The sequence below is a fragment of the Trichoderma atroviride genome, chromosome 3, assembly GCF_020647795.1.
Source record: "Trichoderma atroviride chromosome 3, complete sequence".
In the NCBI taxonomy this organism is placed as follows: Eukaryota; Fungi; Ascomycota; class Sordariomycetes; order Hypocreales; family Hypocreaceae; genus Trichoderma; species Trichoderma atroviride.
The window spans coordinates 5605121-5620505 of record NC_089402.1 but is presented as its reverse complement, the minus strand read 5'-3'; the positions used below and the strand labels follow the sequence as shown (position 1 = coordinate 5620505).

Below are 15385 nucleotides of genomic sequence, written 5' to 3'. Positions count from 1 at the left end.
TATGAACCGAGATGGAGCCATCGTTTTCTTTCTGTGCATGCTGGACAGGGTAGCCCCAACGAATTCTAGTATCCGGAATAGAGTCGAGGAGAAGGTTTCTCAAATCTTTGCGATCAATACTATCACCAGAAATGTCTGCCTGGATAGTACCTTGCGCATCAGCAATCTTGATCAGCACATCATGGCGGACGATGGACTGGAACTCTTCTAATAAGCTAGCTTCTTTTAAAGCAACTCGTCCTAAATCTTTATGAATAACAAGGGTTCTACTGCTTGAACGTTCATTGGAGAATCTGGCTGAGTCATCTCGTTCGAATACAATGTAATCGATGCCTGCAAGTCTTAAGAGTCGTGCAAGAGTGAGACCAGGAGGGAATGGGTACTTGGGAACGACTCATACTAAAAAAAACACTGTAAGGGGTGATTTAGTCCAAAACTCTAGTTTCTCAAATGTACGAGTATGAAAGCTGGTTTATATACCGCTATCGTCCCACATAGCGACTGCTATTGTTTTTTTTCAACATTGATAGGAAGCTTGGTGCGTTCGTGAATGCTACACCGAAGAAGTGGGTTATCCAAAAGCTTGGTTCCAAATAAAGTTAGCCACTCGGAGGTTATTAGTCTGACCTTTAAACCAGATTATGCGGTAGAGATTTCTCACATTACAGGGAAGGTCAGCAAAGGATCCAAAGGCCTTGGGTTGACTGAACATGTGACAAAAAGGGGGTAGTTGCAATTGCCGAAGGATTGAGGGAGCGTCGTACACTAGCCAAAAGCAAGAGGCGTGGGGTCTCGGGCTCCGCTGCCCATCGTATACTATACCCGTATTGGATAATTTCCACTGAAAGGCTTCATACCTACTTGTATTAATCATCCGAACGGAACAATTGAACCAGTTCGCATCCTTGACACTGAATTTTAACTGACTAATGCAGCATCAAGCCATGCGGCATTGCTTGTCGGTAGGAAAATTTGAGAAAGCTGGAAGGTATAAATACACATGAGGACAGGTAGACTTCGCATCTAAGCGTTTCAACATCTTTATCTGGTTTGGCCACCTCCGAGTTCTGAACAAGACAGCCTATATCCCCGTAATTATATATAAATCAAGATGACCAAGCTCATCGTTATCATTGGCGTTACTGGCAAGCAGGTATGTGTAGTTCTCAGCACAGAACATGAGGAATATTCTGATACAGAGAAAGGGGTCTTCTATTGCCAGACAATTCCTGGATTTGCCCAGTTGGAAAGTCCGGGGTATCACTAGAAATCCGTCCAGTCAAAATGCCCTTCATTGGGCGGCTGAGGGCGTTGAAATCGTGAAAGGCGACCTAGATGACACAGCTTCCCTTCGAGCCGCCTTTCAAGGGGCCAACGCCATATTTGCAAACACCGATTTCTTCAGCCACATGTTTGATGGCACACACGGACCTGATACGGCGTTGCAGTATGCTTTCGACAGGGAAGTCGAACATGGGGAGAATGTTGCCCGTGCTGCATCTGATTCTAGCGTCCTTAGGACACTAGAGCACTTTGTATATTCATCCCTCAGTGATGCCTCCCGGTGCAGCGGAGGAAAGTACACCACTATTTACCACTTTGACTCTAAGGCCAGAACCATGGACTTGATCCAAAGTCAGTTTCCGGAGCTGGCTAAGCGTATGAGTGCCCTGCAAATGGGCCACTACGTCACAAACTGGCAAGCTGTACGAGCTATGGCTCCGCTGCGCCAACCGGATGGGATGTATCTCACGAAGAGGCCTTTCTCTGCAGACGTGCAAATGCCTTTTGTCGTTCCAGGCAGAGATACGGGAGCATTTGTTAAGGCATTACTGGATGTTTCTCCTGGGAAGACTCTCGTCGGTGTATCCGAGATGATGACCTTTCCGACATGGATGGAGATTTGGGGACGTGTATTAGGTGTCCAGGCTGCCTACCAAGAAGTGCCGCCTGATGAGTTCTATAAGGACTTCCCAGAGCCACTTGGTCGAGAGTTGATGGACACGAATGAATACATGATTGAGTTTGGGTACACTGGTGGAGATCCTGAAGTCATATACCCAAAAGAGGTGAGATTTTCCCATAATAATGCATTTGTCGTGATCCGAGTGAATGCGCTGACATTACAGCCCAGTTGGACCCGAATATCAAGACGACCTCCATGGAGGAATACATTAAGGGCGAAGATTGGTCTAGCGTGCTTGGCGAGTAGTAATTGGATTACAGGGCAAGACAACATGATGTTGACCTCAATAGATGGCGGAGAATGACGCAATGCTTTGCTCCAGCATGTCTACATATGCACTCAAATTGCTGTTTGGTCATTAAACTGACGCCCATTGCAGCGCTTTCATGAGACAAATGGGGCGAACAAAATGGTACCGGGTATGCTACAGTTGGTGGGGCTAGCGGACTAGAACTCCGCCCCATGCGGAATCTGGCCTTGAAACCAAGGAATTTCTAGACATTCTCAATTAATAATGACACTACGATCATAATACACTTCAACTATCATCGGTTACTTATACTTGGATAGCGTGCGTGAGACATTGAACAGATTGAGCCACCGCTATTGAGGCCTGGTATAACTGCTTGTGTTTCTCCAAAGGCCAGTCATGCCTTCGCGAAGGTGGCATAGCAAGTCTAGGCTTGGTTGCGCGTCATGCAAGAGACGTCGTGTCAAGGCAAGTAAAGACTCTCACAATATGAAATTGCGCGGCACACCTACTTATGACAATGCTAGTGTGATATGAATACGCCAGTTTGTGGTAGATGCTACCGTAATGGAGAGCACTGCTCATTTGCAGACACCAACGCTGCTCGCGGAGCCACAACAGAAGCCTTGCCAGCAGGTATTGTAATATGGGACTCAAGACTGTCTGTGTCCAACAATGTGTATAGCCTGTCACCTTCGATGCTTCTATTGACAAAGTCTGCTCAATGCGTGGCGTCTTTGATATTTCACGAGGCTCAGCAGCATGTTTTTGCGATGCAAGCTCTCAACGCCTTGTCCGTGCTATTTCGTCAGGGCCAAGTATCTAGTAGCAGTAACAAGGCGCATGCCTGGCATCTAAAAGCCTCTGCAGGTTTTCATGCCTCCGTCGCCGGAAAAGTAGTCAGTACCTACTTTGCGCAGTGGATTTTTGGCTTAGCAACCACCGTCTTCCAAATTCGTTTGTGTGTCACTCATCCAAGAGAGGACGCCATAGCTGAGACCTTCCACCTACTTAGAGGCACCGCAAGACTTGCGATTGCTATCGCACCTCGTTTCCTGCAGGATCAAAGGCTAGCGCATGACAGAACGAAAGATACGGGCGCAAAGATCGACCTCGAGTTTCTGGAGCGAATCAAACTCTTGAAGACAAACATTCGTATGGTGGAGCCGAACAAAGAATATCTAATTCAAGCTGCCGAATTGCTACAGACTTGGTGCGTTTCTATCCAGGGACAGCCAAGGACGTGGTTACACATCTTGTCATGGCCGGCGTTGGTGAGCGAGACTTTTGTCGCCCAACTGCAGTGTAAGCATGAGAATAGCTCAGTTGCACTTGCTATATTTTTGCATTGGTGTGTTATAATGATTAGGTTTGATGATACCTGGTTTCTAAAAGGGTGGATAGCACAACTTGCGCAGCAAGCGTGGGCGCGACTGGGGGGAGGTTGGGAGTCCTTGGCAATAACAGCTACTCGAGCTTTGCAGTTAAGCCCCAGAGAAGATAGTAAAGGTTTGCTATGGAAAAGTATGTAATGTATCACAGATTATATACTAGACAAATTGTTGAAAAGACCACTCTGGCAAAAGTTGAAGTGACCACTTCTCTCTGTGTAGTGATGTACCAATACATAAGGTATCCTAGTTCTTCCAACACAAATATTATTCGGAGAATTTCTCAGGGCTAGCAAGGATTCGGCCAGAACTCCCCGTGCCACAGCTTCACGACCCGGGCATTGTGTCCATTTAGTAAAACGCTCGGTCAGTTCGGCCCGGAGCTTCAATGGGAAGACTAGAATAGATGGGGCGATCAGACTCCCAATGCATGTTACATCCCGCTAAGCCAATTGTAGAGGAGGGATGTGTCGATAGGTAGACCAGCAAATGAATTACGGTCCGGATTCAACAGCCCGGATTCAACAGCCCGGATACTACTCCAGGAGAGTTACATCTATGCGAGTAACAGTATCTTTGATTACAAATTCGAAGCTTTTAAAATTACCAAGATACTGCAACAAAACATAAAACATCTCCCTCTTCCAGAAAGCTGTGCCATGATAACGCCTTACAGTCTCGTCGGGCTAAGTATATACGTCTGCAAGATGGCTATAACAGAAAAATTCGCCCGTAGTGGCTATGCTGCTGACATTAGTGAAAAAAATGGAAAAGTCTCAGACATGGATACGACACGCAATAATACATCCAATGAAGGCACTGGAATTTCTCCCAAGAACAACAATAAGGAGGAGCAGGCCAGAGAAGAGAAGAGAATCATAAGGGGCTGGAGGGTGAGTCTGTTCATTATAACACATTCTGGGTCACTTCATAATGCGCTGACACTATTCTCCATAGTGGGCTTTGGCTTACACCTCTCTCATGTCTACCGTCTTGCTCTTCGCTTTAGATAATACTATTGTAAGTGCCCAGATCGGCCACCCAAATCACCTTCTAACGGAGCTGCTCAAAGATCGCGACCATCCAACCGACCATTGTCGAAAGCTTCGGCGACCAGACAGCTCTGGCATGGATCGGAGTCAGTTTCGTGCTGGGCCAGTCTCTCATTCTGCCTATGTACGTATCACTGCCCTTCGTTTCGGACTCGTGCTTACCGTGGCCATTCACAGTGGAAAAGGTTACGGCCTCTTCAACATGAAGTCGTTTTTCCTTGTTAGCTTATTCCTATTTGAAGCCGGCAGCGCCATTTGCGGTGCCTCGCCTAATATGGCAGCTCTCATCATTGGCCGTGTCGTATCGGGCATCGGCGGCAGTGGCGTATATGTCGGAGGCTTGACGTACATCAGCGTCTTGACCACGAATGCAGAGCGACCCATATACCTCGCCGGCGTCATGTCTATATGGGGATTTGGCAACGTTCTAGGCCCGATTATCGGCGGTGCCCTCGCGCAGAGTGCCGCCACTTGGCGCTGGGGGTTCTACATCAACCTCCCCATTGCGGGCCTGTTCGCGCCCGGATACCTCTTCTTTCTTCCCAGCATCAATGCCATGCCGGACGTTTCTTTCCGAGAGAAACTACGGATGCAGGATTGGATCGGCATAATCATCTTTACTGCCTTTTGCGCCTGTTTCTGCATGGCTGGTAGCTTTGGTGGCACTCTTTACGAGTGGAATAGCGGCTCAGAGATTACGCTCTGGGTCATGACTGTTGTGCTGCTGATTGCCTTCATCTTCGTAACCATTTATCACCCGTTTGTGCCGCCAGAAGCCAGGATGATGCCAACTCAGTTTATGAAGAACAAAGATCTCTTCCTGCTGCCTTTGCAAGCATTTCTTGTTGCAGGCTCGATGATGATGTCAATCTATTATACGCCGTTGATCTTCCAGTTTACTAAGGGTGATGATCCTTTGCAAGGCGGGGTGCGCATTTTGCCTCTGATTTGCATGATTGTCTTTGGCTGTCTGTTGAATGGTTACGTGATGCCCAAAACCGGATACTATTTACCTTGGTACGTCGTCGGCAACGCCTTGTTAGTAACAGGCGCTTCTCTGATGAGTAAGTACAGAGCCTTGATTCCACGTTAAAAGCTTCGACACCCAATGTGCTGAGAGTGTTTATAAATAGCGACTATCGACGTCAATACTTCCAACTCCCGCCTCTATGGCTTTACGGTGCTCATCGGCCTAGGGATCGGGTGTTTTCAGAGTGCTGGGATTGGTATTGTGTCGGCGCTCGCCCCGGCCTCAGAGGTCAACAACGCGGTATCAATCATGACCATTGGTAGGTTACAAAACACACTCATTAAAGAATCCCCTCACTAATAAATTCGCAACCCAGCACAAGTTCTGGGAATTATTTTAGCCCTTTCCGTGTCAGGCTCAGTTTTTCAGAATATGGCCCTAACCTATCTCGCCGCTGCGTTGCCAGATGCCCGAAGGGACGAGATCAGTCAGCTAGTGACGGGAACTAGTGGCAGTTTTTACAAGAGCCTGGATACTGCGCAAAAGCTCTTGGTTGTCGAGCAGGTAACAGCAGCAATCCGCGATAGCTTCTACTACCTGGTCGGTATCACTGCCATTGGTTTCATAACATCTCTATTTATGAGTGTAAGTAATCTTTGAGAAAGCGTTGGACCCTAAGAATTCGTTCTGTCTACTAACATTTTACCACAGAGGAGGAAACTGTTCATTGAGAGCGGCGGCGCGGTGGCCTAAACGAGACGATTAGGCGCCAATATCGGAACTCTGAATCGGTGTACAGCCAGCTACGAAACGTATACAAAATGGCGTTCTGGGCAGCTTATTACACCGCAGCTGATGAGCTACGATATATAGAATGAATCTCTGGCGAGAACTGCAGGTGGTAGTCGATCTTGACTACAGACTGGGCGCAACTTTCGAATTGCTTAGTAGTAAGATGGTGCATCGTATGAGCATGCGAGGATTGAGCACCACAAGGATAATTTAGCTAGTGTCATGGAATCGGTTTCGTTCATTACATCCATGCCCTGTAATCTTGAAGAAGGTACATGATCGTTGACCACTATTTAATTTAAATTAACAGCTATTTCGAGGATTAAATAGCAGCTATCAAATGTGCTGGTTGAGCAACTTTTCACCGTGTTAACCACATCCGCCCCCGTAGAATGATTTATAGAATCTATTCTCCATTGTGCCGGAATCCAATAGCATAAGCCGTCGCTTGCAAGGTGTAGTGGTTCTCGGCCGTCTGTATCGAGGTGCGCTGGGATTGTATCTCCTATCTAGTGAAAAGGATAAACCCCAGAACATTATAGATGAACCGCATGAGCCTTGATACAATCTATGATTTGTTACAAAACCTACTGAACGCTCGGCTTTTTTTTTTTCATTAAATGTTAGAATGAGGTAGATTATTGACCGTAGCTTTTTAAAAACTCTCAACCCACCCCCCGCGAACGCCATAGGCAGCTGATCATGTGTAAATGCTTAGTTTCAAACAACACTACCTCCCACTCGCTGCGCTTTCACTAAATCCCCATGCCTTCAAGATATATATGGAGTGTTTCTCTACTATTCACCTCTGGATCGTATGTCCAACCAGCTATGGGCTATCTCGGGCTTGCTGCTCTTTGAGAAGCGCACATGGGGTATACCGCGTGCGGAAGAAGTCGGCGCGCTCTTGGACTTCTTTATTCAGGTCCTCTTCAATGGTGGCTAGCCTGATAGCCGTGGCTCTGCCTGGCGGAGCAATCACCTCGAGGGATGTTACCAGCTCTCGTAAAGCGCTCCTATTACTCGACTGGCTAACTTCGCACAACTCTCGTAGTCGAGTCTCAAGTGTGCCTAGAAGGGCCATATATATCGGATCTTTATTCGTCATGCCGTTACCGCCTTGCGGCGCATTGCGAAGCCAGGCGATGTAGTCGGCGACGGAGGTGGCCATGCCACACGCGTCAGCCTGGCTGCGGAACACTGCTGAGGAAAACTTGGCAACAGTGTCAAGAATCGCGGCGCCAGTTTCTTCGCTTACTCTTGCTGCCTCGTCGGTATCGCGTGTTGGTACAGGTGAAGACCAGGGCCAATTGCGCATGTCCGCGTGCCAGAGCTGGCTGTCTCCCCCTTGGATAAAGGGTTCGCTTCGTGTGTTAAAGCCATTATCCGAGCTATCGAGCATCATGTCCCCGTCCACTCGGAATTGACTCAAGCCGCTTTGTTGTTGGGACATGGCTGTTTGTAATGGCTCTATGAAGCCATTGGTCAACGGCACAGATGAGAGCAGACTATGTTGTTGGTGTAATCGGTCCATATCAGTTAGAGCAACGGCATTTATCGAAGCGCTCATTTTAGCAATGTGTGCTTCTGCTTCGTCTTTCCATTTGGTCGGACAATCAATGTTAGTTATCACGCAGTGCAGCATTAACATCAGGAGAGTAGCTGTATAACGAGAAACCCTTACCTAGGCGTTTTTGTAAGTCCTCTACTGTTTGGAGTAGGTCGGCCTTGGTCGGCCTTTGAGTTGAGAGATACACGCATTCCTCACCAGCTCGTCTGCACTTCTCGCATGCTGGCTGTTCTCCTCCACAGCGAACTTTTCGATCCCTGCATAACTGTTGTTTTACGTTAGCTATATAGGCGGTTCTTAAGGAGTAATAGGCACACCTTGCATGCAATGCGACGCGAATGCGCTCCATTCATCATAGTCGTCTCGGTAGCCGCCACAGTCCGCTCTGGGCAATGCCTCAAGGACCAGCAAGCGACTAGAACACTATAAAAGATATTAGGAAAAGAGAGTACCTAGTTCGAAGCTTTCATCCATTTATCTCGCGCGATTGGCCTAGAAGTAAACGGTGGACTTGGTCGATTGATTAGGTGCTGGGCTGATTGGCGTGAACTCATGCTTACTTAGTAATAGGGATGGCTTATTAAACATCCCTCCGGGCATAGATAGCACCTATAAAACCAGGCCCCGTAGCTACCTAAGTAGTTCTCGCCCTTACTTAGTAATACAGGCACCTAGAGTCGAAATGTTTCAAGGGAAAAATTGACCTTTCTAAACTTCAAATAGAAAAACTTCTGCATTTTTTACACCTATATTTATCACAAGGGCTAGTGGGAAGACTGAACTGTCAAGCTCTTCAAGCTCTGCCCAAGCTCTCTGTGGAAGAGTTTGGATTTATTATATCTGTTCGTACTTATCAAAGCAGAATCGCGATCCATGTATAAAATACTAACAGCCTATTGTAGAGCGACTAAGTTGCTTGGTCTTTCTCTTGTAACTAAGAGGTCTTTGACGCCATTAGTAATTAAATACAAAGCTTTATTCTTTTCTCCATAGTGCTGGATAGTCATATTCGTCCCATTTCCATTCTAAGCCCACAATATCTCCTTGTTGACGGTCTCGGTCTTGCCGCACAAAATTGAATATTCCGACCGTCCAATAATCCCAATCAATCATCCCACGAGCTATAGTTTCGTCGTACTTCATAGGAAGATAGCTAAGCGAATCTGAATTATAGGGTTCCAGCTCACAGCGAGAGATTTCTTGGTCCGCAAAAACGACTGCCAGCCCCGAAAGCGACTTGTCACTTTTGACAATGTTGATCCGAGACACGTTCAAACCAATATACGATCCAACTAGTTCGTCCGGAGTCGCTTTGTATTTGGACACGTCTCTGTTTTCCTGCCAAGTTGAGATCATCTTTTCATGTCTCTCCAATCGTTCATTTCTGGATAATTGAACGGCAGCCACGAGGTCGACGGATGGTTGAAGATCAAAAAGAGCTTGAAGCATGATCTGTGCTGTCGCATCGGATGCATCTCCTGCGTAAGCCGCATTGCTCAGCACTACAATGGCAGAATGTGAGGAGGGTATCAGGTACGTTGTTGCTACTGATCCCTCAGTAACACCATTATGTCCATAAAGAGTTCGAGATCCAGAATTTTTGCCAATGATATCTTCGCGTCTGTGAATGGCATTGTACGAGAGCTGCCCTAGTGCAGAAGTAGGCATCGTGGTTCGCCACCAACCAAGCATGTACGCAGTGTTATTGTCGAAGCCATCATCCAATGGTCGAGTCCACCACCATCCCCAGATCGATGATATTTGTCGAAGGGGATTCTCTTTCGCCGGATGAAGGAGCTCCTGCGGGGGATGGATATTCTTTTCACAATCATATCGATTCATAACTGCTGCGCAAAACGTAAGCAGATCGTTGACAGAACTGCGCATTCCCATTGATGCTACGCCCGGCGCATACGTTTCTGAGGTCAAGCCATTCTCAATTTTAGCCCAGTGCCCGTCCTCCATCTGGACGTAAGGATATGCAATATTGTTGTTGCCGAGGACTTCGGCTCTTGCAACAAGTGTCTGCTCCATGGCGAGAGGCTGACAGAGCCGTTGGCGTATAAATTCGCAGAAGTGCATACCAGAAACAGCTTTTATGACATTTGATAACACTCCAAATGCGGCATTGCTGTAGTTCCACCAGCTGTTAAAGCGTTGGCCACTGTCATTGGAGGTAGGGAGTGCGTTGAGTAGGGCAACGTGATCCTCCTCCTTGATGGTCAGGGCGCCCTGAGGGCCGAAAAAGACTGCGTTTGGATTTGCTAGCCCCGTCGAGTGTCGACAAGCATCCAAAATCGTCGCCTGCTGACCGATACGAGGATCTCCAACAGGATCGAAGTCGGGAACGTGCTTGCTAATCAAGTCTTTCCAAGAAAGCTGGGTCTCTGCGAGGATACCAACGGCGGCAGAAGTTAAGAGCTTGGAGCAAGACCCAATCAAATAAGATGTATCACTATTAGCATCTAGGTTATTCTCAACATCTCTCAAGCCGAGACTCCTGCGATAAAGCACTTTGCCCTCGTGTAGGATGCCGATAGATATCGATGGCGCTTTGCAGACCTTTTGCACTTCGGCCACGTGTTGCATAGCAGCGTCAAGGCGCCTCACTGCTTCCCTGGAGCATGGTTAGGAGTTCACTGCTTCTTGGGTGGGAGAAGATTCTTACTTGTCCCCCTCCATTACTAGACTAGTTTTGAACTGAGGTATGTGTTGAACTGGACTTTGAGACCAGCCAGAGACTGTCAGCAGGGGACCGAATGTTCTATGTTTTGTAATGTGATTCCTGTGGTCCTTGACGTGATATGTAATGGATGTGTTGAGCTGCGGGGCACCCCGCTTTGGCCAGGCAAGACTTTATGGTAAATGATGGTAGGGTAACCGGTTAACTTCATGTTTTAGACAAGTAGAATATTTCAACACAGGCATCGCCTGCATCATAATTCTTGTTTAGCAACGCTAGATGGCTACCATTGGCCTCATATTGAAGCAACGGCAAGACAATGTCTTCGGGCATTACGTTCATTGTCTACAGCAGTCAGTCCAAATGTACATGGTGGTAGAGTAGAATTATCTAGTCCCGCACGCACGACTTCCTATAATTAATCTTAAAGTGTAACACCGAGTTACATACTGTAAGCCTTGCGTACCCGACACATAGGCTTGTGTAAGCCTCACGTACCCGAGATATAACATTGGCGCAACCCTGCAACCTTGGATTACTCAAAAGGAGATATAGTACTGCCAATTAGAACGCCATTAGTGGGCGAATAGCTTATAATCTCACGGTGCCTGAGACAAGCCGAAATCCCGTACAAACTACTTCCGCCAAGAGAGATTTTACAATCAATTTGTTACTTATACCTACCCGACGTGCCAGTGCGGTATAGGGGCTCTAAGCGGCGGACACTATGAACAATGAATTTATCGACGTCTGGAGTCGGGCATGGGAGTATTACAACACGCGTCTCAGCAGCAAAGAACGCAATCGGATAAGACATATTACTTCGCAAGAAGATCTCCTACTCCATTACCATGCGCTGACTGTCAAGTATTCTGGGACGAAAACTGCAAAAAGCTTGAAAAAGACGCAAACGTTCGTGGCACAACTCAGAGCCTTTTCAACTGTCGTAAACACGACCGTCCAGGCGAAGCCTGACATTGCTGGCATTGTGTGGGGTCCACTAGCCCTGATACTCGAGCTACGTACTCTCTATGCCAAAGCCCCGGGATAACTGGCGGGCCAGTCCATGGCTCTTGAACCTGTCTGCTCAAAACGGAAGCTAGCTTGCCGCAAAGCACGAAGAAACGCTTGAAGCAACAACAGATGTATTTGAGCGGATGGAGCGCTCTCTACCCCGTTTCCAAGAGTATTTGAAAGAATTTGGTCCCCGAGACCTGTCGGCAAGGCTTCAGCACGCATTGATATGCTACTACGCGGAGCTCATTGCCCAGTACCAGGATGCAATCGAGTTCCTTAGAGCCCATCCAATAAGTCAGTTGATCCCGTTGGAGTATCACTCCGTGCAACAACCGAGACGTGCCATAAATCATCTTATTCCCTTTTATTTCTCAGTCCCTTCATGGCCGTTTAGTTCCATTGCTGCTGTATCACCACATGTGTCAGGCGCCATCATTGTTTGTGGTATCGGGGCATCTCCGTCCTCTCATTTAACTAACAAGTCTTCGCTGCGCAGAAAACTTTCTCTTTGTGAATCGTCGTGTGACACGTTTTAGTATCCAAGCGTCGAAGCGCCTTGTCGCTCTTCAGGAGAAGACAGCCTGGGTTGAAGCGGAAGTAGACTGGGCGAAATTCAAGGTGCAACAGGAACAGCACAACAACATCATCAAGCTATTATCCGCAAACGCATTCACCGCCATGACTGATCAGCTCCCGTATAAAGAACTTCCCTATGGGCGCAATCTCCGCTTCCACTTCCGTGCAGAATTGATGGCCCGAATGAAAAGCTGCCTTATGCCTGGAACAGAAGTCTCGAGACTGCTGGCAGTCTCTTTATACGGATTAGGAGGCGTTGGCAAGACCCAACTAGCACTAGAATTCGCATATGGGCATGCCGACGATTACGATGCTATTTTTTGGATCCGAGGCGAAACAGAAGAGAAGCTTAGAGAGTCGTTCCTTACTCACGCTCGTTTATTACAGCTTGGGCCGCCAACAGGTTCTCGGCAGGACGCAGCGCTGATTAGAACTTTTACTAAGTGGCTCATGACTGCCACCATAGGTCAGACTCATATCATTTTCTGCACAATGCGGCGCAATCGAACATCATAGTTACTGATGCTTAGGTTCGGCCAATCGACGGGTCAAGTGGCTCATGGTCTTCGACAACGTCGAAGGTGAGCATGCTATCGATCAGACTTGGCCTGTGGGAGCTCATGGATCAATCATTCTCACCACTCGGAACCGTGAAGTGGCGGCAGCATATGGCCATGAATGCCTCGAAGTTCCACTCTTTACCCCCAAAGAGAGTTTGAGTTTTATGCTTGACATCAATCCTTATGTAAACGCTACTAAAGAAGAGGTTGGCGCCGCTCAATCCATTTCAGATCGTCTCGGCAACATGCCATTGGTGCTGAATTCCATTGGCTCATATATCAGAATGGCGAACCTGTCTTACACCAGCTTCTTACAACACTATACCGATTTTGACACAAATTTACTCTTCCAGCCTGGGAACCCAGATCGCTTTTATGAAATCTCCATTCATCGCACATGGACAATGGCTCTGGTCAATATCAACGAAGAAGCTAAGAGGGAGATTCTTGCCTTTTTTGATCCTGACGATGTACCTATCGAATTAATCGAGTGCCATGATTATAAATCTAAGTGAGCGACTATTCTGTTTCTTATACGCGGATTTGACTAACCATTTGACTAGAACACACAATGGCCCCAGCGATGCATTTCCCCGGCTCGTAGCCTGCACGCGCGACATTTTCCCAGAAAGATCCTTGTACGTATGACTCACGTTTTTTATGCGGGTAATTTATCTTAACTTAGCATGTTGCCAAACGGTCGATACAGCCGCGTCTACACTAATACGCATCTCACTTTTGACAAGGAGCCCAGAGGGCAACAGATTCGGTTGCCATAGGATTGTAAGAGAAGCAGTTTTAAAGTCGATTGCGTCTGAAGATCTTGCTTATCTGTTCGATTGGGCGGTCTTTGCCCTGAATGCGTGCTTTCCAAAAGGATTAGGCGGCTCGCCCCTCCTCAAAGAATGGGACGACTGCGCGCTGCTTCACCCTCATCTTTCCGCGCTGATGAAAATATATGGACGCTTTCGAAACATTTTACGACCACCAATTATGCTGTGTGAGGTGATTCGCCGCTGCGCATGGTACAGTATTACCTACTCGCAATTGAAACTTATGCATGCCGCGCTGCTAACTCTTTCCCTGATTTAGGTATTTATCTGAGCGAGGCAATTTTGGAACAGCCACTGAGATGGTAAAAGAAGCATGTTCAATCCTGCAGGTTGCAATAGAGGAGAAAAATCACCCTGGCTATTTCCCTCAGTATATGCGTCGGTTGACGGCTGATATGTACAACACGTTTGGAACTATTGAATACGAACTCAATCTTCCGGATCATGGCCGGCAGTGGTTTGAGAAGGCAGACAATCATCGTGTTGCATTAATTGAGGATGGGACACTAGAGTCTTACGACGTCGAGGTGATGGCCATTGTTGATGGCAACATTGCCCTTACGCACCTGGCTTGTGGTGTAGCAGAGCCGAGCATTTACGCCTTCAAGTTACTCCTGGATACATTCCAAAACAAAAGCTCGCGGGGAGACTGGGCGGCGAACTTATCCATTGCGTATCGTGCCAAAGGCCTACTGGAGGATGCCCTGTTCTGGTGTCGTCAAGCCCGTGACTGGACACTAGAAGCATATGGTACTGACAGTTTGAGCATGGCCATGTAAGAGTCCTGGTATTCTGAGTCAGAGAGCTTGGTGTACAATAACCAACCATGGTGGCTTGCTAACACGAATCAATATCAGCGTTCAATTTAATACAGGCAACACGCTCCTTGCTATGAAGCAAGACGCTGCATTTTCTGCTTTTGAAGATTGCCTGAGGATACGGCAATTGAAGTCGCCGACCCACTCATATACAGCCTTTGTCTGCCATAAACTTGGTTCTCTTTTGCGCTCTCGAGCAGATCTTACTCAGGCCGCGTAAGTTCCCCTGTTGACTTAGTTTATATGACCGTTGTATTAACCAATTTAGCATATTTTTTTAAATCTGCAATTAATATTCTCAAAGACTGTGAGTCTCAGGCAGGCGCTGTAGCTCGAAGTTACTTTAGCCTAGCACTTACGCTTGAGGAAAGCGGCCTGTTTGATGAGATGGAAGAAGCAAAGATACAACTACATATTTTTCTCAAGTATGCAAAACATCTTGTAAAAAAGGAGGATTATACCGAAGAATTCTTTCAACAATTTGTCCTTTTTTGTCACCAGTAGTAAGGGTCAAAATAGAGGGAACTAAGTTGACAATTACGCAGGTGAGTGATAGGATCGTGTCACTTTCGATCCTGAGGTCGCTATGCGACCGGAAACAAGATAGCGAGATGAGTTATTAGCTGCGAATCGAGAAACTAGAAGTGCAAGACACGGCCGACTATAAGAGACATTTCGACTGCAAAGTGAGATAATCGAACACACCAGCGGTAGAAATGCTGACCTTACTTTTTGAGCAAGACGGGGCAGCCACTTTGCTGAAGACCATGGCTGCTACCTATCGGTTAACGGTTTTGTCACGCCTAATGGATATTCTAGAAACTAGAACAGTTTTACGGATTTGTCGGACTTCCCGGACATCTCAAATTGACCAACCTCGAAAGCACTTGTCCCGTTGGTGATTGGC

At 47.2% G+C, this 15385-nt stretch overlaps 6 protein-coding genes across 7 annotated transcripts; 4 read left to right on the top strand and 2 right to left on the bottom strand.

The window, feature by feature from the left end:
- The first annotated feature begins 920 nt into the window (after positions 1–920).
- On the top strand, positions 921–2386 carry TrAtP1_007185 (uncharacterized protein). The gene is made up of 3 exons (XM_066113419.1): positions 921–1153; positions 1206–2069; positions 2135–2386. The coding sequence occupies exons 1-3, from the start codon at positions 1112–1114 to the stop codon at positions 2210–2212; spliced, it is 984 nt and encodes a 327-aa protein (XP_065969505.1). The 5' UTR covers positions 921–1111; the 3' UTR covers positions 2213–2386.
- A 2003-nt stretch (positions 2387–4389) lies between these two features.
- Positions 4390–6382, top strand: TrAtP1_007184 (uncharacterized protein; the record flags this gene model as incomplete). The annotated part of the gene is made up of 7 exons (XM_014082041.2): positions 4390–4500; positions 4565–4627; positions 4680–4783; positions 4837–5723; positions 5793–5948; positions 6006–6274; positions 6341–6382. 7 exons carry the CDS (start codon positions 4390–4392, stop codon positions 6380–6382), a joined length of 1632 nt encoding a protein of 543 aa, XP_013937516.2.
- A 479-nt stretch (positions 6383–6861) lies between these two features.
- Positions 6862–8527, bottom strand: TrAtP1_007183 (uncharacterized protein). Its single transcript, XM_014082042.2, has 3 exons — positions 8309–8527; positions 8106–8256; positions 6862–8017 (listed from the first exon to the last, which is right to left on the bottom strand). The coding sequence occupies exons 1-3, from the start codon at positions 8345–8347 to the stop codon at positions 7251–7253; spliced, it is 957 nt and encodes a 318-aa protein (XP_013937517.2). The 5' UTR covers positions 8348–8527; the 3' UTR covers positions 6862–7250.
- A 274-nt stretch (positions 8528–8801) lies between these two features.
- TrAtP1_007182 (uncharacterized protein) lies at positions 8802–9771 on the bottom strand. The gene has a single exon (XM_066113418.1). The coding sequence runs from the start codon at positions 9681–9683 to the stop codon at positions 8967–8969; it is 717 nt and encodes a 238-aa protein (XP_065969504.1). The 5' UTR covers positions 9684–9771; the 3' UTR covers positions 8802–8966.
- Positions 9772–11831: 2060 nt separating this feature from the next.
- TrAtP1_007181 (uncharacterized protein) lies at positions 11832–13342 on the top strand (the record flags this gene model as incomplete). The annotated part of the gene is made up of 3 exons (XM_014082044.2): positions 11832–11985; positions 12188–12733; positions 12798–13342. The coding sequence occupies 3 exons, from the start codon at positions 11832–11834 to the stop codon at positions 13340–13342; spliced, it is 1245 nt and encodes a 414-aa protein (XP_013937519.2).
- Positions 13152–15289, top strand: TrAtP1_007180 (uncharacterized protein). 2 transcript variants are annotated; one of them, XM_066113416.1, is made up of 6 exons: positions 13152–13338; positions 13391–13852; positions 13920–14435; positions 14518–14694; positions 14747–15164; positions 15220–15289. In XM_066113416.1, the coding sequence occupies exons 2-5, from the start codon at positions 13488–13490 to the stop codon at positions 14757–14759; spliced, it is 1071 nt and encodes a 356-aa protein (XP_065969502.1). In that variant the 5' UTR covers positions 13152–13338; positions 13391–13487; the 3' UTR covers positions 14760–15164; positions 15220–15289. The 2 variants fall into 2 exon arrangements, with proteins under 2 accessions (XP_065969502.1, XP_065969503.1); XM_066113417.1 differs by having other exon boundaries at positions 13920–14694.
- Positions 15290–15385: the final 96 nt, after the last annotated feature.

Coding starts and splice junctions, on each gene's coding strand:
- TrAtP1_007185 (XM_066113419.1), top strand. CDS start 1,112: ATGACCAAGCTCATCGTTATCATTGGCGTTACTGGCAAGCAG. Junction 1,154..1,205: donor TTGGCGTTACTGGCAAGCAG/GTATGTGTAGTT, acceptor ATACAGAGAAAG/GGGTCTTCTATTGCCAGACA. Junction 2,070..2,134: donor AAGTCATATACCCAAAAGAG/GTGAGATTTTCC, acceptor ATTACAGCCCAG/TTGGACCCGAATATCAAGAC.
- TrAtP1_007183 (XM_014082042.2), bottom strand. CDS start 8,347: ATGATGAATGGAGCGCATTCGCGTCGCATTGCATGCAAG. Junction 8,257..8,308: donor CGCGTCGCATTGCATGCAAG/GTGTGCCTATTA, acceptor GTAAAACAACAG/TTATGCAGGGATCGAAAAGT. Junction 8,018..8,105: donor GGACTTACAAAAACGCCTAG/GTAAGGGTTTCT, acceptor CCAAATGGAAAG/ACGAAGCAGAAGCACACATT.
- TrAtP1_007182 (XM_066113418.1), bottom strand. CDS start 9,683: ATGCTTGGTTGGTGGCGAACCACGATGCCTACTTCTGCACTAGGGCAG.
- TrAtP1_007180 (XM_066113416.1), top strand. CDS start 13,488: ATGCGGGTAATTTATCTTAACTTAGCATGTTGCCAAACGGTCGATACA. Junction 13,853..13,919: donor GTGATTCGCCGCTGCGCATG/GTACAGTATTAC, acceptor TCCCTGATTTAG/GTATTTATCTGAGCGAGGCA. Junction 14,436..14,517: donor GACAGTTTGAGCATGGCCAT/GTAAGAGTCCTG, acceptor AATCAATATCAG/CGTTCAATTTAATACAGGCA.